The 24,656-nt window shown below is 44.2% G+C and overlaps 1 protein-coding gene and 1 long non-coding RNA gene across 3 annotated transcripts in view; one reads left to right on the top strand and one right to left on the bottom strand.

Annotated features, from left to right (window-relative positions):
• LOC138749598 (TNF receptor-associated factor 4-like) overlaps positions 1–10,952 on the bottom strand; it is a 104,006-nt gene extending 93,054 nt beyond the window's left edge. Inside the window, exon 1 of the mRNA XM_069911211.1 lies at positions 10,422–10,952. Coding sequence (XP_069767312.1) covers positions 10,422–10,564 — 143 coding nt within the window. The 5' untranslated portion in view covers positions 10,565–10,952. The remainder of the gene's footprint in view (positions 1–10,421) is intronic.
• Positions 10,953–12,076: 1,124 nt separating this feature from the next.
• Positions 12,077–22,220, top strand: LOC138749979 (uncharacterized). 2 transcript variants are annotated; one of them, XR_011348985.1, is made up of 3 exons: positions 12,077–12,581; positions 12,895–13,074; positions 21,799–22,220. It is a non-coding gene; the product is annotated as an uncharacterized lncRNA (long non-coding RNA). The 2 variants fall into 2 exon arrangements; XR_011348986.1 differs by lacking the exon at positions 21,799–22,220 and adding an exon at positions 14,455–14,885.
• The last annotated feature ends 2,436 nt before the right edge of the window (positions 22,221–24,656 follow it).

The following is a 24,656-nucleotide window of genomic DNA, read 5'->3' as shown; positions in this document are numbered from 1 at the left end:
TCAGCAAATCAGTTAGAGGTGGGAGGGAATGAATCAAGGTTCCTTTTGCCACGTAATAGTACACAAAAATGCAATACACAAGGCAAACAAAGAATCTCCATGAGCATTGCCCGGCACCCCTAACAATAATAGATAGAGAAGCAAAAGGGAATCCCTTTAGAGAAACTAAGTGTTTGTGGATTTGCCCACAGCCGCCTAGACTTCAGTTCAAACCATCGGCAACCCGACTCCAGATCCAAACCTCTGAGCTGGGCTGCGTAATTGGTAACCAATCATCTCGCCACTGGGATATGGAAGGAAACTAGAGGCAGCTCCTGCGGAACATTGGCAAAGAGCAGAGAAGCGCTGTAAGCTGATCCTAGCAGGAACATCCTCCAATACAACGGTTCTCTGCACGCTAACATTTGCCTCATCATTATTTCCTTATCATTTGGGTGGCACAGTTGGGGTAGCGGTTAGCTCAACGCCTTTACAGCGCCAGCGATCAGGATGGAGGTTTGAATCCGACGCTGTTTGTACGTTCTCGCTGTGTCTTTGTGGGTTTTCCCCAGGGGCTCCGTCCGGTTTCCTTGAAATGTACCGGGGATGCAAGTTAATTGGGTGTCAATTGGGCAGCACGAACTTGTTAACCTGTTCAACTGCTTGCAGAAGAACACCTCACTCCACCAGGTATAAAGTGACAAATAAAATATCTAAACTTCACCCAAGGTCAGAATTCAACCTAGATGGAGCTGTGAGCTGGCAGCACTACTTGCTGTAACCATTCAAGAGAATAAAACAACTGGGGCTCCATGATGATACAAGTTGTGATCTCAATTTACCCCACCAACACTGACCGTCTGTGACTGGAGTAACCCGTGAAAGGCTGCAGACACAGTAATTGAAAAATTGAGCTTGAGAGCAGCAGGGCACCTGCCTACATTTTGCCCATACCGTACCTGGATGAAGGGCTCAAGCCCAAAATGTTGGCTATGCCTCCATAGTAGTCTGTAAAGTTCTCTGGTTGACCTGCCGCGTTTCTCCAGCATTGTGTTTTTACTGCCTGTAACTGTCAGGATTGCAACTTCAATTGTGGGAATTCTCAAGATATTCCAGTTTGAATGAACATTATCCATCAAACTCTCCTGGGTTTTATAGAAAGCATGGCAGCTCTGGCATTATATAACATAACTGAAATGTTAATTGTTTACCTCGAAACTGATGCTGCTTGATCTCGAGTAACTTTTACATTTCCAATCAGTGCTGTTTTGTTTTTAATCTTTGATCTTCTGCATCCAGAGGTTTAAGCTAACAATCTAGATGCAAGAGTACAAACCCCACCACATCATCGGGTGGGATTCAGCTAATTAAATAAACTGAAATAACAGAAGCAGAAGAAATGACCCACGGAGGATGACCACAGACGCAGACCAGCGAGGGGCTTCCATCAGGCTGCGGACTGCTGGAGACTGGCTGAAGGGGTACCAGGAATCAGAACGGAGATGCGAGAGGGTGCCGAGGCCTTCCTGGATCATGTCTAGAGCTCAGGTTGCTGACAGTTTGGACTGAAGGCAGCTGCGGAGGCTGTGGGAACACTGGAGGAAAATCCATGCATGCTCAGCGACTCTGGGGAGGGACTCTCTTTTGCTTCTCTCTCTCTGATTGAAGGGTAACCGGGCAATATCTGCTGATGGTGAATGTTTGCCTGCCTCACAGTAGACTGAAGGAAATTTTGTAATATATTCTCTGCTTTATTACATGTCAATAAAAGAATCTTGAGATACCCTGGAACTTCTCATAGCACTAGTCCCCTGGTGAGGAAAATTGCCGTCCATACCTGCGCTGCCCTACATGAGATTCCAGGCACACTGCAACGTCACTGAGACCTGCTTAGCACTGAAATGGCCCAAAAAGCAACTGGTCTTGCCACCAAAGACATTAACCGGTGAATGAGTTGAAGTGCAATATGTACACAAAAGTGCTGGAGAAATGTAGCAGGTCACACGGTTTTTTTAGGAAGTAAAAGGTACCCAACGTTTCTGGCTGAGTCCTTGGTCAAGGTGAGAGCAAAAATTGATGAAGCCTGAAATGTTGGGTACCTTTTACTTCCTATGGATGCTGTGTGTCCTGCAGAGTTTCTCCTGCATTTGTGTGTGCTACAATAAAATCACAGCATCTATTTAAACCCAAGGTGATGCATCTCTCTCACAGTCCATACCCAGGGTCGTGGCACTCACTCCAAACACGTGGAGCCTCCAGCTGCAGCCAGTATGAACCTGCTGCAACAAACCTGCTCGCCTGGTCAAGAATCTGAGCTGCCCGCTTTCTCAACCCAGCCAGTTGTGCAAGAGCCAGATGTTGGCAGGCTATAGCTTATAATTAAAGCAAAAAGCAGATGGGGTGGGGGGGGAAGAAATGGGGAGAGGTGAACATTAACAGAACACATGTAGCTATTTTTATTTGGCCTAAATAGGAACATAGAGATGTTTTATTCAGTAGCCAGAGCAGAGCAGAAATTGTGTGTGCACAGCACATTCCTGAATATTTAACAGCCTGGCCTTTAGGAGCACTCTGACCAGATTGTGTTCAATACACGAGGGCTTGTGTCCTGACAGGCTGCCTGCAGGCTTTCTGCACAAGAAATTATTTAGTTTGCCCAAGGACGCGACAGGATCACAAAAGAGGTCACTCGGTGCCACCTTCAGAGGACTCAGCGATTTTATTAAAAATAGTAATACCTGGTCTCCAATTCGTAAAAAAACTGAAACATTAATATAGAGACGCTTTAGTTCAAAAAAAAAGCTAATCAATCCCTGAAAGCGTACAATTGACTTCACGTCAGCGTTGCAAATGCCATCTCATTTGAGCCGGCTTTACAGCAAGATGATCAATTAAATGTGTACATTTACAAAATGAGTCAGAATAGGTTTATTTTTAAATTGAATTTGAACTTTGCAGTGACCCATTGCAAGTCACTGGGATGCGGGAGGACAGAGCAGCATTGAATCCTTGGGTTAGAATCCTCACAGAACCATCAAGTCAATATTTGCAAACATTTCCCAGATTCCATCAGCCATTCTTGGGGGGTGGGGGGGCAGAGGGAATGTATCAATTTAAATGGGCTATTTATTTGAGGAGATAAGGGAGTACACAAATCTACTGAGCAAAGCTTTTAATCCTTAAGACAACAGCACATGCAGGTACTTTACCAGAGGCAGTAGTGTGGTACTTGACATTTGCAGGTCAAAGCTGGAGCGGAGGTATCCAGACAAGAAAGACCTTTGCTCTATTACCAGTGAAACAGTAAAATCCCCGTTATTTGGGATTCAAGCCACCAGCGGCCTCAGGCAACTGGTTTTAAAAAAAACCTGAAAAATAACTCGGTTGGGGTTGGCGTAGCTGTTAACGCAACGCCGTTACAGCATCAGCGATCAGGACTTGGGTTCGAATCCCCGGGCTCTCTGTAAGGAGTTTGTACGTGTCTGCGTGGGTTTTCCCCAGGGACTCCGGTTTCCTCCCACCATTTGAAACGTACAGGGAGTGTCGGTTAGTTGGGTGTAAAAATTGTGGGCTGAAATTTTACAGTGCTGTAAAATAAAAATTTTTAAATCGGAAAGCATGGTTAGCTCACCAATCGTGCAACATGCAATCTCAAGCAACCAGAGAATTCACTCATCCCCATAGCTGCTGGATACTGGGGGTTTTACTCTATGCATATCATTGTGAAGGAGCTGCCCTGGCCACAGAAAGCTACACTTATTCTGCATTTTGCTTTATCCAAAGTATTCATTAATTACTGCCGCAGGAACCTGTGAGGTAGGCAATACTTGCACAGGTTGCAGTGCGATGACCCCAAGAAAATGAATGGCCAATTCCACCAGAAATTGATGGCAATATTTGTCATTCCTCCAGTACTGCCCTAGGCGATCAGAGAAAGAGAGTGCGACAACCAAGATTTCAAAGCTCGTCTGGTGTACTGGGTAACAGTGATGTCTGAATATTTCTTACACTTAGCATGAGACACAAGTCGGCAGACCCCAGTAAAAAAAAAACACAGAAATGCTGGAGAAACTTAGCAGGTCTCACAGCAGCCATAGGAGATAAAGATATATTAACATCAAGCTCAAACCATTGTTTCTGTATCTTTGCTACATACAATACACTATTTGACCAGCTGAGTTTCTCCAGTATTTTGTTTTTATAGATACTATATTACTGACATTTTGGGCCTGAACCCTCTTAATTAAAGACTAGGGGAAGAATCCAGACCAACAGACAAAAGGCGTTAATTGAATACAAGAGGGAAGGTGAGAATTGATTTTGGCTCTGTGAAAGAGACAGAGGGAAAAGGGAGGTGGAGGGGGGGAGAAGAGAAAGGGAACTAGAGGAAAGAAGACAGGGGGACTTTCTTAATGAAAACCGGACAAGCCGATGTTAATGCCATCCGGTTAGAGGGTACCTAGATGGAAGATGAAGTTTTGTTCCTCCATTTGGCAGGTAGTCTCAGTCTGACAGTTCATGAAATCATGAACTGACCTGTCAACAAGGGAATACCTTTACCTCCTCTGGTCATTACAGGCCCAGAGTTCAGCCAGTATTTCTGTGCGTTTTTGATTCTAACATTTGAACTATCTACACTTGGACGACCTGCATATGTAAGGTATCCTCAAAGCTCCCGCCACAAAATCCTCCAAAATCCCCTGGCACGATAAACAAACATCATCATCCCCTCTCTGGCCTAGCATTTAGATCCTAAACCCAATAGACAGACACATCGGTTGCATGCCAAGCACTAGGCTCTGAAACACTCTCTTCCAAGATCACTACAACAGAGGAAACTTTATTCAAACCATCCTCAAAACAAGATGCAATACCCTCATCAAATTACGGCCTGCGATTGCTTGAATTGGAACGACGTTGGAGATGGCACAACAGACCTCAAAGCCCTTCTTTAGGAATAGGCAGATGTTCATCACATGCCTTCTGTCCCACCTTGGCCTCATCAGCCAGATCAGAATCCACAGGTCTTCAACAGAAGCACAGTGGTTAGCACAACGTTACACTCACGCCAAAGACTCTGGTTCAAATCCGGTGCTGTCTGTGAGGAGTTTATACATTCTTCCAATGACCTGTGAGGGTTTTCTGAGTGCTCTGGTTTCTTCCACTCTCCAAAAATAGACAATAGGAGCTGGAGTAGGCCCTTCGGCACCACCATTTTACAGATCATGGCTGATCACTACCATCAGTACCCCTTTCCAGCCTTATCCCCATAACCATGGTTGGTAGATTAATTGGTTGTAATTGAGCCGCATGGATTTCACGAGCTGGAAGGACCTTCTACCATGCTGTATTGTTAACATTAAAAGCAGCAAGTTACCCTCAATCGCAAGGCGCAGACCTGACTTCTTCAATTCGCTTGCCACCTCAAACTGCTTTCAGCCAAAAGCCCACATTCCTGCCTGCCTCTCGCTATGGGTCCATAACCTGAAAACATGGATCTTAAGAATAACCCAGCCAGTCCTGTAGATTAGTAGCTGTAGTGTGGCTCTTTATAGATTTTGGTACACAATAGTCTCAGTGCCCCAACCTTCAAAAGCCAGTGAGAACAGCCCATTAGGAAAAAAGTCAAGCAACTAATAGTTGCAAGTTAGGAATGCAGTGAACAAACAATCCCTCGAATTTTTTTAGTCATCGATGTGCACAAAAATCGTATGTTGCACAAATGGTTTTTCCTGGGACAAAAGCATGCGTGCACTGAATGCTTGTGCAAATGTAAACTTGAAATTGTTTCCAGATCATTTTGGCACAACCCATCTCAGTGGTTCTCAAACTTTTTCTTTCTATCCACATACCACCTTAAGCAATCCCTTACTAATCACAGAGCACTGATGGTATAGGGATTCCTTAAAGTGGTATGCAAGTGGAACGAAAAAGGTTAGGAACCACTGGATCTCTCATGGCTAATAAAAATGCATTGGCATGTTTTAATATAATCCAAGTAGGATTAACTACTTGTTTAACCAACTAATTCATTAACAGAAAGTTAGATAAGAGATTAATTTCAATAATGATCATTATGAATTCATACATTATCTCCGTTAACTTTCATTTCCTTTGTGCGCTGGTTGCACAACGTGTGCGTGCGCACACAAGCACAGCTTAGAGGGAAGAGTCAGTGACCCTCCCGAGTGACTCAGAAGAATTAACAGCATACAATGTGGTCTCATATTTATATTCAGGTGCAGGATGTCCATCCCTAGTACTCATGGCCAGATCACAACCCATCAACATATTGCTGGCTCTTCCTTTCTTGTGATTCAAAATGGCCAAAATGGGAGCGGAGAAGGTAAGTTGGTGGCTGGACTGAGGAGGGCCAAGAGAAGAGACTCACAATCACTATTGATAATTACAAATGAACGATTACAACTGAATGAAAGCAGAGGAGGTAAAATGGGTTGTGCTGGGGTGGGTGCAAAAAAAAAGGTAGGCGTGGACTCTGTGAACGGCCAGCTCTTCTGCCGTATTTCGCTGTAAATCAAACACCAGTCACACAATAAATGATACAAATCACCCCCGTTCTCCCTCCAGGAAGTGTAGCAATGATGGATGGATGACATTTGGAATTGCATGGTAGCAGGGCATTCCCAGGATCCTGATATTACTACCAACTCCCTTACCACCCCCCCCCCCACCGCAGATTTACATCTAAAGGGGGCATAGATGGCACAAGACTCGCACCAAAGACCTGCTGGTTCACAGCACAAATTGACTAGAGGCACCTGGGAATGGGGAAGTTGGATCGATGTGGGGCCTGGTGGCGGGCTGTTGGAAGACTCTCCCAACGACCCACTATCGGACCCCGTCCTGGTCCCAACTGCCCTGATTTCCCACCACCTCTCCCCCCCCCCCCCCCCCCCCCACGCCGGAGAGAGCAGTCAGTAGGCCGCAGGAGAGAACGGGACAGTGGTATTATTATTAAAAAGATTTTTCCTACTTGCATGTTTTAAATGCTTACCAGGATGCATATGCAAACACATCTTTCCCAACATGGTGCCTGAATGCCAGATCGCCCCTTTTACACAGACAGCATCCCGGTGCTGTTACTACCTCTGCTGCTGGAAAGAAAGCTGGGTCGAGAAAGACCCCACCCCTATTCTGTGTCTTGGCCTTTTAAACAGAAGGTGTAGTGTAAAGAACCAGTAAATATCCATGAATGAAGTGGCTTTGTAAAAGGGCCATGAGACTCATTTAAGAACCCTTACCTTTGTACTTTATGGATGTTTTTCTCTCTGTATTGCAGACTGTTTACATTTCCTAATTTATTTACACGTGTATCAACCTTTGAGTAGTTCCTCTCCATGACCATTAAGTGGTAATTCTGCCTTGCCTACAGGATAAAGAATCTCAGGGTTGTATGTGATGACATGTATGTACTCCACCAATAAATCTGAACTTTGAATCCTCATTTTCTTTCCTCAGCATTTTATTATAATGCCAATTTAAATGGATGCCACATGGCAAAGAGTCAAAATCAAGAATATATTTTAAAAACACCCATGTTCATATTTAATGAAGGGAAAAAAAGCCAGCGTTCAAAGGGTTAATTTGTCAAGTATTCCATTCTCTTACTGATGACATTGACTTGGCACTTGCTCTGCTTCTATACTTGACGCATGGTTCGCAAAGAAAACTCCTGAGGCAGATTTGTAGTCGCAGTTTGGCTAAGGGGCAAATATTAAAACAAAGAAAATTTGAAAAATGTACCATTATTGTCTTTGGAGCAGGTTGCTATTGACTTAATTGTTCCCTTCCCCGTTCATTCATAAATAAATGAACAGGTGCAGAGTGCGAGAGAGATTTAGAAATCTAGCCAAATGATCGATGCCATTTCAATGACGATCGAGATTTCAGCATTGCAATGTGTGTAAGAAAAAGATTTGAGCTTCCAACATCGCCAAAGGACAATGGAAAAAAAAAAGTTAGCTATAGAGAGGGACAACCGCCAGGAGCAGGGAGAGAGGGACGGTGGGGGGGAGGGGGGGTGAGAGCTGGGGTAAGAGAAGAGAGACAAGGGGGAAGCAGAGAGAGAGAGAGAGAGAGAGAGGTGGGGTGAGAGAAGGGGGAAGCAGAGAGAGAGAGAGAGAGAGAGAGAGAGAACGAGCTGGGGTGAGAAGAGAGACAAGGGGGAAGGAGAGAGAGAAAGAGAGAGAGCTGGGGTGAGAGAAGAGAGACAAGGGGGAAGGAGAGAAAGAGCTGAGGTGAGAGTAGAGAGAAAAGGGAAAGGAGAGAGAGCTGGGGGTGAGAGAAGAGAGAGAGAGAGTTGAGAGAAGCAGATGGAGAGAGAGTGTGTGCTGGGGTGAGAGGGGCAGATGGAGTGGGAGAGTGTTGGGGTGGGGTAAAGAAAGAGGCAGGTGCAAAGAGAAAAATAGGGAGAGGGAGGCACTGGAGGGAGAAGCAAAGGTGAGGGGAGCAAAGAGGGAGATTGAAGCAGGAAAGAAGATGGAGAAAGATTGAAGAGGCAGACGGAGAGAGAAGCACAGGGAGGGAGGGAAGGAGAACGTGCAGCAGGGTGAGAGAAAAGCAGAATTGGGAGGGGGGGAGATCTGGGGCGCGAGAGAGAGAGAAAAAGACAGCGGACACACAGACCTCAGGCTCGATTCACAAAGACCGGAGATCAGAGCAGTGGTGAAAACGAGGGGCCGCGGCGCACACAGGAAAGGCCGGTCATCCCGCTGGCTCCCGATGGAGCTCTCATGGTGCTGTTGGCATGGTCCGACCAGCCTGAATCGATCTTAGCCCCGAGCTAATAATTCACCGGAGTTACGGATGAGAAAGAAGATAATGGGTATTTTTGTTTGAGAGCAAGGTTTTCTGAATTGATTGTCAACTCCCCTCGATTGACGGGAAGGTAATAAACCCATGTTTGATTCTTGCCCCATCCCAGAGGCGCCCCGTCGCTTTAAGAACAAGTAAAGCTGCGGACAACGTGAGAGAACGAATCCGCCACAAGCACAGAAAACGCTGCCTTTTTATAAATGTTCCGATTAGCCGACAACTCTCAGGATAGGACCACAGGGGTTTAGGGGGGGTTCCCCCTTTGGGACAAGCTGACCATAAGCCCGTCCCGGCCGAGCTGCGAGAAGGACCGCTCCATCCAGAGATCCGGGAGGGAGGAGGGCAGGACACTTCCAACCCCACGCCCAGCTTCCTCACAAGCTCAGAGAGAGAGAGAGAGAGAGTGTGTGTGTGTGAGAGAGAGAGAGAGTGTGTGTGTGAGAGAGAGTGTGTGAGAGTGAGTGTGTGAGAGAGTGTGTGAGAGTGAGTGTGTGAGAGAGTGTGTGAGAGTGAGTGTGTGAGAGAGTGTGTGAGAGAGAGTGTGTGAGAGTGAGTGTGTGAGAGAGAGTGTGTGAGAGAGAGTGTGTGAGAGAGAGTGTGTGTGAGAGAGTGTGAGAGAGAGTGTGAGAGAGATAGTGTGTGAGAGAGTGAGTGAGTGTGAGAGAGTGAGTGTGAGCGAGTGAGTGAGAGAGAGTGAGTGAGTGTGAGAGAGAGTGAGTGTGTGTGTGTGTGAGAGAGAGAGAGAGAGAGAAAGCAACCCCCTCGTCTCGCGTGTTAAACCTTCAACCCTCCCCCAAACCCGGCACTGTGTTCGGTCGCGGAGGCGAAGAGATCGGCGCACTGCCCTGAAGCACATAATTCACCAAAATCTCCGCCCCGACATCTTCCCAACGCTCGAATACAGTTCATACCGAAATGAATCAATGCGAGTTGAAGGATCTCACAACCAAAAAAAAATCACGTCCCCACAACACGGTGATTCTGAAAGACTGCTGCCGACCCCCATTATCGATAGTTCGCCCATGCACTCCATCCAGGGTCTGTATGTGTTCACGGGGTCACTGGGACTGTCGTAAGGGCACAGAAATGCTGGGGGAAACTCAGCCGATCTCGCAACGTCCAAAGGAGGGAAAGGTCGTTTCAGGGAGCCGAGCCTTTCTTCAAGGTACGTGTTCATGTCCACGCAAGTACACTTCATCCAGAGTCTGTACTTGTTCCTGGACACACTCTGCCCGGTGTCTCTCCATGTAAATGTAGGCACAAGTGCACTTGTAGCTGGACGTTTCAATGTGTGCACGACTGCGTTTCAATGTGCACACTCCGCCCGGCGTCTCTCCCTTTAATTGGACTCGCTCCTTGTCGTTCATGGACACAGAAGGACGCGCCATCCAGAATCTGTCCGCGGTCCTGTGCACACACTCGATCCTGGGTCGACACGTGTCCGTTGACCCACAAATTCAGCGAACATGAAGTGAACACTGGCCACGTCCAGCTCTCCTCCCACCCATCCCTTCAGGTGACACCGGCGCTGGGGAGATGGGGGGGGGGGGAGTGGTGAGCGCCGGTGACCGGACCCTTGCCAAGTCACCCCCTCCTCCCAGGCTTACCTGAGAAACTCCTGCAGGCAGGTGTCGCAGAAGCGGTGGCCACAAGTCGAGACCTGCACGGGCTCTCGCATCGGCTTGTTACACAGGGGGCACTGGAAGCGCCGCTTCGGCTTCTCCAGAAACTTATAGTCGTAACCCGGCATCACTGCTCTGTTTGAGCCGGTCGTCAATTACTATTCATGAACACAACGTGAAGACCTCGGGTCGGTGGGCAGCTCCAGTGAGACGCACCGATTCCCTCCCCCAGCCAACACTGAATCCGGAATGCCCGCTCTGTTGATGTTTGGGGAAGATTTTCCTGGAGGAGGTTGACGTGCTATCGGAGGGGAGGAGACTCAGCCTGCAGACAGCGCGTCCCGGGTCCTAGTGACATGTCCTGACTCGAATCCTCCCTCACGCTTCTTCTCAATTAAACAAAAATTCCTCAATTTTCGTGAAGACAACGCCCAAATCGTCATTGAATGGTTTTGAAGAGCCTCAATTGCGAGTGAAGTGTGCAGCGTCGGCAGATCAACCACAGACATGGGATTTTATGGCTCAGGAAGAGTCCCAAATGATCGGGAGTGACTCACTGGAATCTCCTCCCACTCTATTTCATGTCACCCTGTCAGCATAAAGATTTATTTAGACACTACTGTGTATAAAGAACATCCAATGAGCATTGTTGTATGGTGCAGAATTCAGACTGGGATTTCAAATCGTTGTTGCAAGGTAGAAGGCACGATTCAGAATATTTCAAATCGTTGTGTCCAGCGTGGCAAGGGAGAAGAGCGCCCAGTGTGTGGTTTGCCCTGTGGAGCATTCCCCCATATTCTGCGTTCATCGCTGCTGTTTCCCTGACCCCCCACCCCGCCAGTTCGGACGAGCACAGAACGGCCCCTTGTCTTGCAACATCCTGCCACATGGGCGACTCTGACCTCAGCTCCAGTCGGCCAGAAACAGTGGGGACCAGTTTTCAGATCTTTTGTCTATGATCCCGGGTGGCCAGTCCGGTCCTTTGTTTTAGTCACTAGACCCTAACGCTCTGGGGGTGGGGGATCTTTCTCGCTTCTATCTCCCTGTCCTTGATCAGCTCCGTGGGAGTGATAACTTTTATCCCAGCGAGTCGTGTCACATCATAATCCTATCTTGGCAAGGGTACGTGGAAGACGGGTTGCCCGGAGCCAGTGTCGTCCCTGCAAATGTTCAGTGACACCTCAGCCAGAGGGGAGCATCAGGGCCGCCTCTCTTCGAAATGCCGGTGCATCTTTTGAAAGTGAATGGTCAACGTGTCCCTTTTTGCCCCTGTGCCCCGCCTGGGCTTCGTCAGCGGATACAGTCAGCAAGCACTGTATCTATCACCTGGATGCCATCGCTGTTGCTCCAGTTACCCAGAGTTGTTTTGCCTTCAGAAACGAGAAGGACGGGCTTCGAGGGGAGTTTCGCCGACAGCCAGCAGTTTAGCTCCAAATGCAATGATTAGACAACGATCGCCAAACTTTTGGGAAGTTCACTCCTCGAGGGTGGAAAGACTGCGGCATCTCTCGTGTGGATGGCGACGTGCAGATGCGCCAAGCAACCTGCGGGTCTTTTGCGCTCCTGGATATTGAGGGGGAGGGAGGGGTAATAACTATAAGCGGGGGGGGGGGGGCACGTTCGAGGCAATTATACAACAGTGCAATTGGTTCCCTTTTCCAATTAACACCTTTTGTGGGTCTGTGCCCCGCCCCTGCCCATTCTTCCCTCCCCAGTTTTTTTTAATTCAGACCCCTGCCTGCTCTTTACTCATGCCTTGAAGATGGGCTCCTGGCCGAAATGTCGGTTGTATACCTTCTGCGGGCATTGCTGTCTTTTTGAACAGTGACCGAATACTTTCTCCTTGCCATAAAGTCCATATTTTGATTTTTTTTAAAAATTGTGTCAACCAGATAGTCGCCTGCCTTTTGGCAGAGTGAGAGTGTGTGGGAAAGGATGCAAGGGTCCTTTCGTCTCCAGCAGCAGTGGACCAGAGGCTGGAAGATCATCAGACTCGATGAAGGACGCTGGTTGGTCTGCCCGAAGCATTTGGTCTTGTCGTGAGGTGTTGGTGACTGGCTGGAAGGACTGTTCTGAGTGCAGCCAACAAAAAGGACTTGGTGATGTAGGACAATTCCGCTGCTGGGAACTGACGGGCTGAGGCAGGTGGGGAAATCCCTTGAATGGGGTATTACTGCAGTATAAATAATGGCTAACATCTCAATGTACAGTAACAAAATGTACATGGCAACATGACATGATGTTAAAAAAAATTACACCATTTCCTTTCCTCATAAATATATATATATATTTTGGGGGGGAAATCAGATCTTTCCACGGTTGTCCATGAAAAATGCCAAGATGTTCCCCAGTCTCCTGTATGAAAACAGGCACTTTGAACCAGCCTCTAGTATTGAGCACTCTTTCTACACAACATTCTTTTAATATTCTTCCCATGTTCCCATCTTGTTCTCTCCAGATTCTAACACTCACCAACAATTTCCAGTCGCCGATTAGTCCACCCACCGACACATTTTTTTTGGAAAGCTGGAGCAGGAAGAGCGTGCAAACTCCTCACAGGCAGTACAGGAGATCAGGGTCAAACCTGGATCACGGGAGATGTGGAGCAGCACCTCCACTGACCGCACCACTGTACTGGGTAAGGTTGATCAATGGTCCATTGTAAATTCCTGTTAGACTTTGAATCGTGGCAATGCCTACGAGATTCAAGGTCTGTTTCGTACAGAGTCCTTGAACAATATATAATGCATTAGCTTTGAGGAATCATGGAACATTTGTTGGTACTGGCTCCTTTGAAAAGCATTTCTATTAATCCCACTGGTTTAGCTCAGCCCTGCATTATTTCTCAACTATCAATGAAATCACTGAAATGCAAGAGAAAGAACAAATGGTTGCTTGTCATATAATGAAAATTGTACTTGCTGCAGTTGCACAGGTACATCAAACACTAATTAAGACCCCAAAAAGAGAAAAAAAGGAAATGAATAAAGTAAAACCCCTGGTATTCAGCGCCTATAGGGATTGGTAGATGCCAGATAAGTGAATGTACTGTGTGCTTGAGATTGGCAAACTAATGGCGAAGTGCGCCAATTTTAAACTTACGTACTTTTTACGTTTAAATATAAAATATAAATTTAAATTTAAACATACAAGCCATTGTGGCCCACGAGCCAAGTCCAGTCAAGCTTACTGTCAACTGATTGTACAAGTACAATCCAACAAATCGGTGTTCTCCAGACCTCAGTGCAAAACACGCAGACACAATCGTATTTACAGACAAGCAATACATGGACAAGTATTTATACATATCAATAAATATTGCTTTTTACATATGAGAGTCTAGGATAGTTAGTGTGAGCAGTTTCTTTGGTCATTCAGCATTCTCACTGCCTGGAAGAAGCTGTTCCTCAGCCTGGTGGTGCTGGCTCTGATCCTCCTGCATCTCCCGAAGGGAACAGCTGAAAGATGCTGCGTGCGGGGTGTTAGGGGTCCTCAATGATTTTGTGCCCCCTCTTCAGACAACGATCCAGGCAGATCAGGTCGATGGTGGGGGGGGGGGAAGACTCCAGTGATTTTCTCTGCCACTCTTATGGTCCTGTGGAATGTTTACTGACCATGGACACACATAGTGGGTTGGAGAGTTCACCGATGTGGTGTCAGAATGGTCGCTGCAGCCTCATGCACCACCATCTTGGCATTACATCCAATTAACATACATTCCCTGGTGCGTTTCAAATGGTGGGAAGAAACCAGAGTCCCTGGGGGAAACCCACGCAGGCAGGGGACGACCGTACAAACTCCTTAAAGACAGCGCGGGATTCAAGTCCCGGTCCTGTTCACTGGCACTGTAACAGCATGGCGCAAACCTCAACACCAACCGTGCCACCCTTATAAATTTTCCCCTATTTTTTTTTGCCGGATGTTTGAATTCCAGATACCAATAAATAAATAATAGAATTTTAGCCAGTGGTGTCAAATATGTGTCAGTGATGCTGACAGATCTTTTGTGGTCCTCTAGTAATATTAAGGCTTGGATGATATGGAGAGATTCAAGAGCCTAATAGCCAGTAGAAAACAGCAATCTGATCTTGTCCCCAGAGGTGCCGGACTTACCTTTTGACTGAAGGTAACAGCAAGAAGTGTGGCCAACAATACACAGAATAGATTTTGACTGAAGTCATGAACTGGAAATTATCATTCACTATGGTGAACTCTGTCACCGAGGCAGAAGGCTTGGGTTCTGGGCCCACTCACAAGGTTTACGCTTTATAGACAAACGGAATTGTTCAGATTTATTGTCGGAGTACATACTTACAACCCTGAGATTTGTTTTCCTGTGGGCCGGGCAAGATTACCACTAATTGGTAGTGCAAAAAAAACTGTACACTGTGTGAAAATGTAAACAAAGGACTGTGAACAGATAATGAATGTAAACAAACTGACTGCAATATGGAGAAAATAAAAAAGAAAATCAAGAAAGTGTACAAGTAAGAGTCCTTAAATGAGCCCTTGTTTGAGTTTGTTGTTGAGGAGTCTGATGGTGGAGGGGCAGCAGCTGTTCCTGAACCTAGTGGTGTGATTCTTGTAGCACCTATCGCTCTTTCCTAATGCTAGCAGAGATCAGAGTGCATGCTGGGTAATGTGGATCCTTGATGATTGCTGCTACTCTCCAAAGTGGAGAGTATCCCTGTGGATATACTCACTGGTGGGGAGGGTTTTGCCTGTGACATCCTGGGCTGTGTCCACTACCTTTTGCAGGGTTTTACGCTCAGGGGTATTGATGTCCTCAAACTAGTCTATGATGCAGCCGGTCAGCACATTTTCCACCACACCTCTGGAGAAATTTTCCAGGGTTTATGGTGTCATACCAAACCTCCGCAAACTCCTGAGGAAGTAGAGGCGCCGACGTGCTTTCTTGACGACGCCGTTAGTGTGTCGGGTCCAGGAAAGGTCCTCCGAGATAGTGACTCCCAAGAACTTGCTGACCCTCTCCACCTCTGATAACCCAATGATCAATGCTCAGGGCAGTATTGATGAAGTATTGTGTTGTCAGGAATGCCACCATTTAAACAAGCTTTTTCTGTTGTCCATTTGGGTTCTTTACCTCTCCCATTTCCTTTATTGCTTTGCACCTTCATTCCTTTTGTTACTGCCTCACGTGTCCTTTCTATCTTCCATTCATTTACCTGCCTCTATAACTCCTTCTGACACAAGGTTATCAACCTGAATCCAATTAATTTCTGCATTGATTTCAGATTTTTTTTTTTTTTTTTGATTTTTTTTTTTAAATCGACTGTATTTTTCTTTTGTTCCCTGCACAAGATTCAGGGCTCCTTTGGTGTCATGTGATACTACAAGGATGTAATATTGCACAAAATTGACTTTAGTCTGCTGTAAGATTTGCCATCAGCAGAAATTTCCCATGACAGTCAGAGAAAGAGAAGTAAACGGGAGTTCCCCCAGAATCAATTGAGCGTCCACGGATTCATCTCCAGTGCTCCCTCAGCCACACACACTTCAGTCCACCTACCCGATCCAAACCTCTGACCCAATCAGGAAATCTTCAGTGCCCTGAGCACCCTCTCGTTTCCTGATTCTGATACCTGGGACCCCCTTCAGTCAATCTCGAACCAGTCTCCAGCAGCTTGGTGGAGTCCTTTGAACACAGTTGCCAGCAGTGTGCTGCTAGCATGGGTCATCAATGGAAGGATTGAACACGATTGTGGACAGTGATCAGCCTGCTCTATTTAAACCTGAATTTCACATTAACAGGTTGGCCTGTTAATCACAAGATTGATGGGTGATCATTAACCTCGTACTCCATCTCCAGCTGTGGATCTTATCTCAAATCTCATATTACAGACTCAGCAGAACGCTCCCAAGAGACATCAATGACAAAAATTTGTTTTTAAATAAAAGGAATGTCAAGCCAACCCTAATTATTTGAAACGTCATGATGCTTAATTTGGGCAAAATATCAGAACTTGAGGATAAAGCTGCCTTTTTTTTTCAAGTTGGTAAATGTGGATCTTGTTCATTGTGAAAAATACCTGATATCCAGTAAACAGGCAAGAGGCTGCCCTTGGAGGGTCACCGTCCAGAACATGAAGCTGGGCAGATGAGTTCAAACTTTGTTCTGCGGGTTAATAAATCTCGATCAAACCGTGCTTTTCAGCGGCATTAGTTATACACGTTCCCCAGCTCAGATGAAAGGTCTCTGCCAAGGTTGACTGCTTCTTTTTCTACACTTTTTCTCAGGCCTGAAACGTCGGCAATATATCTTTACCTGCTATGGATGCTGCGAGACCAGCTGAGCCCCTCCAGCATTTCTGTGTGTTTTTTTAAACTTTCTCTACACCTGCTGCCTGGCCAGCTGAGTGTTTCCAGCATTCTCTATTTCCAGATTTGGACCGTCCACAGTATTTTGCTCTGATTTACTCCAGCCACGTTGGCTTTTGCAGGCCCAGGTAAAGTAGGAGGATTATAGTACATTCAGAGTTTTAAGAAGTAACTATGCACATGATTCGGAGCAAACTTGAATCAATTTTACAGGGGTTCAGTGTCAACGCTCAGACCTTCTGTGAAACTCTCCTGTGACCGTTGCAGTGTCAGAGAGTGCCCACAGTGTGGCGCAATGTGGCACTGTGGATTCAAAGACCAATAATCCTTTCAGCACTTTTGAAACAATGATCGGGAGCCAAGTGATACAATCCTGGTCACAATTCCAATGAAAAAAGTAACCAAAGTAACATCTCTTTTTTTTTAATAAGACACATCGTCTATAAAAGATTTGCCTCACATTGGAACCTGACAATGCAGGTTCAAAAGCGGGCTATGAACTATGAATTAACTATATTTAACAAAGCCTCCCTTCATGTGAAGATGACACATTCCTTGTGCCAGTCACCTTTTAACACGGCGAGATCATTTTGATTTGCTGCGCCAAATTAACGCCTCAAAAGGTACAAAGCACCATTAGCAGAATTGATAAGAACAGAAAATAATATAAAAGGGATAAAAATAAAAGACAAGGAATATAAAATCAGTTTATTTGCGGATGATGTTATAGTATACTTAACAGAACCAGAACTATCAATAAAAGAATTATATAAGAAATTGAAGGAATATGGAGAAGTGTCGGGTTACAAGATTAACGTAAATAAAAGTGAAGCATTGCCTATGAATAATGCGGATTTCTCAAAATTTAAGAAGGAATCACCATTCAGATGGCAAATGCAAGCAATAAGATACCTAGGTATACAAATAAATAAAAATCTCGGCCAACTATATAAACTCAATTATTATCCACTAATGAAAAATTACAGGACGATTTAGAGCATTGGAAAGATTTACCACTAACACTAATAGGAAGGATAAACTGTATTAAAATGAACATTTTTCCAAGGATGTTATACCTATTTCAGGCATTGCCAATACACCTGACAGAGAAATTCTTCAAAGAGTTAAAGAAAATAATAAGGAAATTTTTATGGAAAGGGGGGAAACCGAGGATAGCACTAGATAAATTAACAGAATGGTATAAACAAGGAGGCTTACAACTGCCAAACTTTAAAAATTATTATAGAGCCGCACAATTAAGATACCTATCAGATTTTTATCAAACAAGGGAAAAGACAGATTGGACTAGATTAGAATTAGATAAAATAGGGGAAAAGATACCTGAACACATATTATATAAATGGGATGAAAAATTGGTACAACATGGAAGTTCTCCAGTATTACATCATCTGCTCAATATTTGAAAGAAGATTCATGTATAAAGGAATAAAACAAATTATCAATTACCAAAACTAATATTGACGCAAAACAAGTTACTCCCTTTTACAATAGATAACCTTTCCTTTAGGGAATGGGAGAAAAAAGGGATCAAAAGAATAGAAAATTGTTTTTGAGGAAATAGATTATTATCCTTTGAACAAATGAAAGATAAATACAATATAACTCAAGATACAGAGCTGGTATATTACCAATTGAGATCCTACTTGAAGGACAAATTAGGAAGCAGTCTGAGTTTGCCAGAGGGAAGTAACTTTGAATATGTGATTACAGATACAATGATAATCAAAAGATTTATAACAAATATGTATATTAAACTGCAAGAAAAGGAGAATGAGGAAACAAATGGTAAAACTAAACAAAAATGGGAACAAGATTTAAATATAAAGATAAAAAAGGAAACATGGGAGAAGTTATGTTCTGGAACAATGAGAAATACAATAAATACGAGGTTACGTATGATACAATATAACTGGATACACAGGCTATACATTACACCTCAAAAGTTAAATAAATGGGACCCAACAGTATCTGATAGATGTTCTCGATGTAAAAAAGAAATGGGAACAACAATTCATGCAATCTGGACATGTGAGAAAGTAGAAAAATTTTGGGAAGATCTAAACCAAATATTAAATAAAATTACAGAAAACAATATACCAAAGAATCCAGAGATCTTCCTCCTAAGTAACATAAAAAACAAAGAATTTGGAATTGATTTGGAGAATGCACAAAAAGATTTGTTAAGATAGCTCTAGCCGTAGCAAAAATATATATTATGTCAACCTGGAAATCGGAAGATAATTTGAAAATACAACAATGGTATATAGAAATGAATAAATGTATTCCATTAGAAAAAATAACATATAGTTTAAGAAATAATATTGAAATATTTGAACAAATATGGGAGCCTTACATGAAACACAATAGCGAAAACCTACCGGGGACATTCACTACCTAAATTAACGAAAGGAGAAGGAAATGAAAAGAATTGACTCAGTGGAATTTCTTGTTTATTTTTATTGAATGACAACATTGTTTGACTGGTTTAATGTATCCTAGATTTTGTACTTTAAATGGACGGGAGGGGGGAGGTACGGAGGGTGGGATGGGAGGAGGGAGGGGGGGAGAAAATGGCACTGTATATATTTGAAAAGGAAAAAGTATGTATCATGGTTAATGTGGTTTATGGTGTGAAAAATAAAAAAAAATAAAAAATAAAAGGTACAAAGCAGATTCTGCTTCAGGCTTGTGGTGATCCGTGTATACACAGACATATGTGTGCACACACCCAGACACGCACACTTTAAAAGTACTGTGCAGCCATTCCTTTAGGAGTGGTGTTCCTGAAAAGAGGGAGAAAGTAGAATGGATCTAATCAAGCAACATTCAGCTATACAAAGGGAAACCATCCACTGATAGATGGTTTAAAATGAAGAGTTAATACTCCAACTATTTGCTGAGGCTGTGGGAATTCTTATAAAAGTAGGGTTTGAATGTTGCAACAGCACTTACACCATCCTTCAGAGATTACAAAACACTACCAGTCTATTATTTACCAGCACCTCTATTTTTACATACTAGGAATGGTATGAATGCAAAATGCCTGGCCAATTTTTTTTTTTACAAGGATAGTTTACCGTGAGGTGTATCGATTGCACTGACAGGGCTGTCTAACTTTGCACCATTTTTGTGTGATGGTATGCTTTGTTTAATTCAAATTAAATGTGTCTGTATTTCCGCACGGCCTCATTGGTGTTTGTGATTCTGCCGACAACTGTGGTGTCATCGACAAACTTGTGGATGGCCCTGGAATTGTGCTTGGCCACAAAGTCACAGGCATATAATGAGGAGAGCAGTGGCCTAAGCACGCATCCCTGGGGTGCTCCTGTGTTGATAAGTGAGGAGAAAGGCAAGTGAAGCCTTCTTTACATAATGAAACAAAACTTTGTGCAGGGAACCCCTGCGTGGTCTTACTGAAGCCTTATAGCAAGGTTTCTCACTTCTTGTATTTCATATCTCATTCAATAAAGGCGAACTTTCCATTTCCTTTCCTAATTACTTGTCCAAAAACTCCCTAATATTCTTGTCAGAGGACATCACCATCTCATTGAACTCTTCCCATGCAGAAGGACTACATTATTTTGCTCTTATTGACAATAAGTATCCATTAAAAATCTGTGTCCAGTTCTTTTCAGTGTTGGCTTTCCAGTAACTGGTCCCTTCCTTCAGAACCACGTTCAGGAACCCTTGTGCTCCCATTTCTGGGATGAATGAGGGAGAGGGTGAGGTGGGGTAATGCAATGGAGAGGATTTATTTGTCTCATTTGAACAACGAAAAGAGGCGAGGCATTTCCTGTTGGGCAAACTCCAGTAAATTGTAAAGGGCTTTTTTATGACTTGGGTTTTTTATGGCTTTTTTATGACTACATTACGTCAGAATCATGACAGATGTACCAAAGTCTATTAACTTTCATTTCTTTATGTTATTATAGGATATGAATATTTAATTAGTGTGTTTCATTTTAGACAATTTAGATTCATTTTGTACTATTTTGAGGAAATCCATTCAATAGCCATTCGAGAAAATCTGAAGGTAAAATATTACGTTTTCAGTTCTGGAATTGTTCAGCAGAAAAACTTCTGCTCACACATTTATGCTAATGTTCCTTTGACAAGTAGGTTTGTATCCTTCCATGCGTTGCCTATTTAAGTGTCTTTCTAAATGTTTATTAAAAGGTAGTGATTCTACCACTTCCTCTGGCAGCATGTACCTGATTACACTGGAGAAAGAGAAACACAGACAGATTAGGAGAATGAGCTAAGAGGCGGCAGAGTGTTGGGAATTGTACGGCCATGCACTTTGGCAGAATAGATGGGTAGAAAATTTGGAGGTGCAAAGGAACTTTGGAGTCCTCATGTAGGATACCCTAAAGGTTAACCTCTGAGTCGGCAGTGAAGAAGGCGAATGTTGGCATTCGTTTCTAGAGGGAGAGAATACAAGAAGAGGGATATAATGTAGAGACTCTGTAAAGCACTGGTGGGACCTCACTTGGAGTACTGTGTACAGTTTTGAGCGTCGACTTTGAGAAAAGATGTGCTGGGGAGGGTTCAGAGACTAGATTTACACCAGGAATGAAAGGGTTAGTATTTGAGGAAAGATTGTCAGCTCTTGGACTGTACTTGGAGTACAGAAAGTTGAGGGAGGATCTCATTGTGGCATTTTGAATGCTGGAAGACCTGGACAGAGTCGATGTGGCAAGGTTGTAGGAGATTCTGGGACAAGGGGCATAATTTCAGGATAAAAGGACATCAATTTAAAACAAAGATGAGGAACAATTTCTTCACTCAGAGAGTAGTGAGTCTGTGGAATGTTGCCACAGACGGCAATGGAAGCGAAATCATTGGATGTATTTAAGGCAGAGATTGACAGGTATTTGATTAGGTAGGGCATAAAAGGTTACGAGGAGAAAGCCTGGGAGTGGTGCTGTTGGTGGATGGATCAGCTCATGATAGGAATGGCAGAATAGGCTCGATGGGCTAATGGGTCTACTTCTGCTCCTAGATCTTGTGCAAATGTTTGCTTCCTGAACGAAATGGGGATAATGATGGACAACGTCAAGCTGAACACACAGATAAGTTCAGATTTTCTGTATCACATAACGTTAAGTTTTATGGAATTTAGCATGTTTAATCACAGAACGACCTCCAAGAACTTCTGAGCCAAGCTCTCAGATTGACTCCACATCTTGCTTCACAAATGTGAGGGGTTTGCCTTGGTCACCAATTTTACAACTGAAGTAGAACTCATAGGCTTTTTTAATAAGTGCAGTCATGCTGCATCTTTGAGCCTTGAGTGTATTCTCGCTACAAATGTTAAATAATGTTGCCACATTTCTACTGTATTTAATTTTCCTGAAGACAATAAATGCTATTGTTAAGTACACTCACTGTGTTATTGCATGAAGAATGTGTGCATTAAATAAAATAACAGAAAACAATATACCAAAGAATCCAGAGATCTTTCTCCTAAGTAACATAAAAAACAAAGAATTTGGAATTGATTTGGAGGATGCACAAAAAAGATTTGTTAAGATAGCCCTAGCCGTAGCAAAAAAATGTATTATGTCAACCTGGAAATTGGAAGATAATTTGAAAATACAACAATGGTATATAGAAATGAATAAATGTATTCCATTAGAAAAAATAACATAGTTTAAGAAATAATATTGAAATATTCGAACAAATATGGGAGCCTTACATTAAATACAATAGCGAAAACCTACCGGGGACAAACATTACCTAAGTTGATGGAAGGAGAAGGAAAGAAAAGAATGGACTCAGTAGAATTTCTGGTGTATTTTTGTTGAATGACAACATTGTCTGACTGGTTTAATGCAACCTAGATTGTATACCTAAAATGGATGAGGGGGGGGGTGGGGGGGTGGCCTGGGAGGAGGGAGAAAAAGTCACTGTATATGTGTGAAAAAGAAAAAGTGTATATCATGGCTAATGTGATTTATGGTGTGAAAAATAAAAAATTTAAAAAAACAAAACATGTATTCAATCTATATCAATGTATAGGATCTGTATATGTGAGCTGCTTTTATACCCTGTCTGCATCTATCCTGACTGAGCATGCCCAGAACTAAGAGAACATGCCCAGGCATGCTTGGACTGCTTTGAGGGCAATATACTAGTCCAAAATCCAAAAGTGTTCAGAAAGCAAAAATCCTCGTTGTCCAGTGTTATCACTTGCTGTGTAACAAACATGATCTGCGTATTCCATTAAAACTCTTACCTGAAACAAATGCCCTTTTGTTTTTGATGCCCCTACCATGAGATTAAGATTCTTACTTTCTATCCTATTCAAGCCTCTTAAAATGTTACAACACTGCAATTAGGTCCCCCCTCAGCTTCCCTTGCTGCAGTAAAAAAACAAGACCAGCCTTTACAATCTCTCTCTATGATTAAAATCAGCCAACCCAGGCAATATCCCGGTGAATCTCCTTTGTACCTTCTCCACCACATTTTCAATGCTTTGACCAGAACTGCACATACTTCTCCCCACAGCAATCTAACCAGTGTTTTGTAAAGTTGCAACATGACATCCCAACTCTCATATTCCTTGAAGGCAAGCATGTAATATACCTTCCTCACCACCTTGTCTATCCGTGCCACCGTTTTTGGGGAATGGAGGACTTGAATCCAGAGTTGCTTTGGGAAAACTGGAGTCTATGAGTATATTCTGGAAATCCATTGTACACCTCATGCAGTGATCACTTGGGGATCAGAGGTGGAGAATCACTATCTTGGAGGAGAGTCATGTGATGGAGTAGTGGCTGGTTGGGTGGAACCAGCCCTCTCCAGAGAAAAGTAAAAAAAGTGTGAAAACAACTCAATAAACATAAAATACAGGAAGAGAAAGATAAAGTTACAGAGAAGAGACAGAAGATGGCACCCAAAAGAGAAAAAGTAAGAAAAACAGTGAAAAGGGAAGAAGGAAAATCACTGAAGAAGAAAGAAGGTGGCCTTTCCTGCATGTCAGAGCAGAGACACCGTGGAGAGGAGCGGCTGATCTCCGGTGTTGGTAAGTCCCCAGAGGAGCGGCGTCCTTCCGTCCGGCGGACTTCAAAAATGGCTCTCTGAGCCAAAAAGATGCCCAACTGTGCACGCACGAAGAAAAAGTTAACGCTGGCAGGAGGGGGACTCAGCTGAGGAGCGGCCAACTGAGGTACGCCCAGTATCGGGGCGTTCGGCTGGGGGAAGCAAACGAGAAAGAAGAAGAGTGGTGAGAAAGAGAATGAAGGGCTGGAAGAGGGTGAACGGCAACGGGGCAATCAGCAGGGGGATGACCTGCAGCTGGAGGCCCAACAACAGGAGACCCAGCAGCTGGAGGCCCAACAACAGGAGACCCAGCAGCTGGAGGCCCAACAACAGGAGACCCAGCAGCTGGAGGCCCAACAACAGGAGACCCAGCAGCTGGAGGCCCAACAACAGGAGACCCAGCAGCTGGAGGCCCAACAACAGGAGACCCAGCAGCTGGAGGCCCAACAACAGGAGACCCAGCAGCTGGAGGCCCAACAACAGGAGACCCAGCAGCTGGAGGCCCAACAACAGGAGACCCAGCAGCTGGAGGCCCAACAACAGGAGACCCAGCAGCTGGAGGCCCAACAACAGGAGACCCAGCAGCTGGAGGCCCAACAACAGGAGACCCAGCAGCTGGAGGCCCAACAACAGGAGACCCAGCAGCTGGAGGCCCAACAACAAGAAAATGTCACTGTGAATATTTAAAGAGATGCATCTGTAAATATATTGGTTGATATGGTTCATAGTGCGATAAATAAAGAATTACAAAAAAAATTATGATCTTGGAGGATCTTTCCTGGACCCAACATGCTAATAGTATCATGAAGAAAGCAC

This window comes from Narcine bancroftii, chromosome 14 (assembly GCF_036971445.1).
Source record: "Narcine bancroftii isolate sNarBan1 chromosome 14, sNarBan1.hap1, whole genome shotgun sequence".
Lineage (NCBI taxonomy): Eukaryota > Metazoa > Chordata > Chondrichthyes > Torpediniformes > Narcinidae > Narcine > Narcine bancroftii.
The sequence above is the reverse complement of the archived record's forward strand: the minus strand, read 5'-3'. Positions and strand labels throughout refer to the sequence as shown.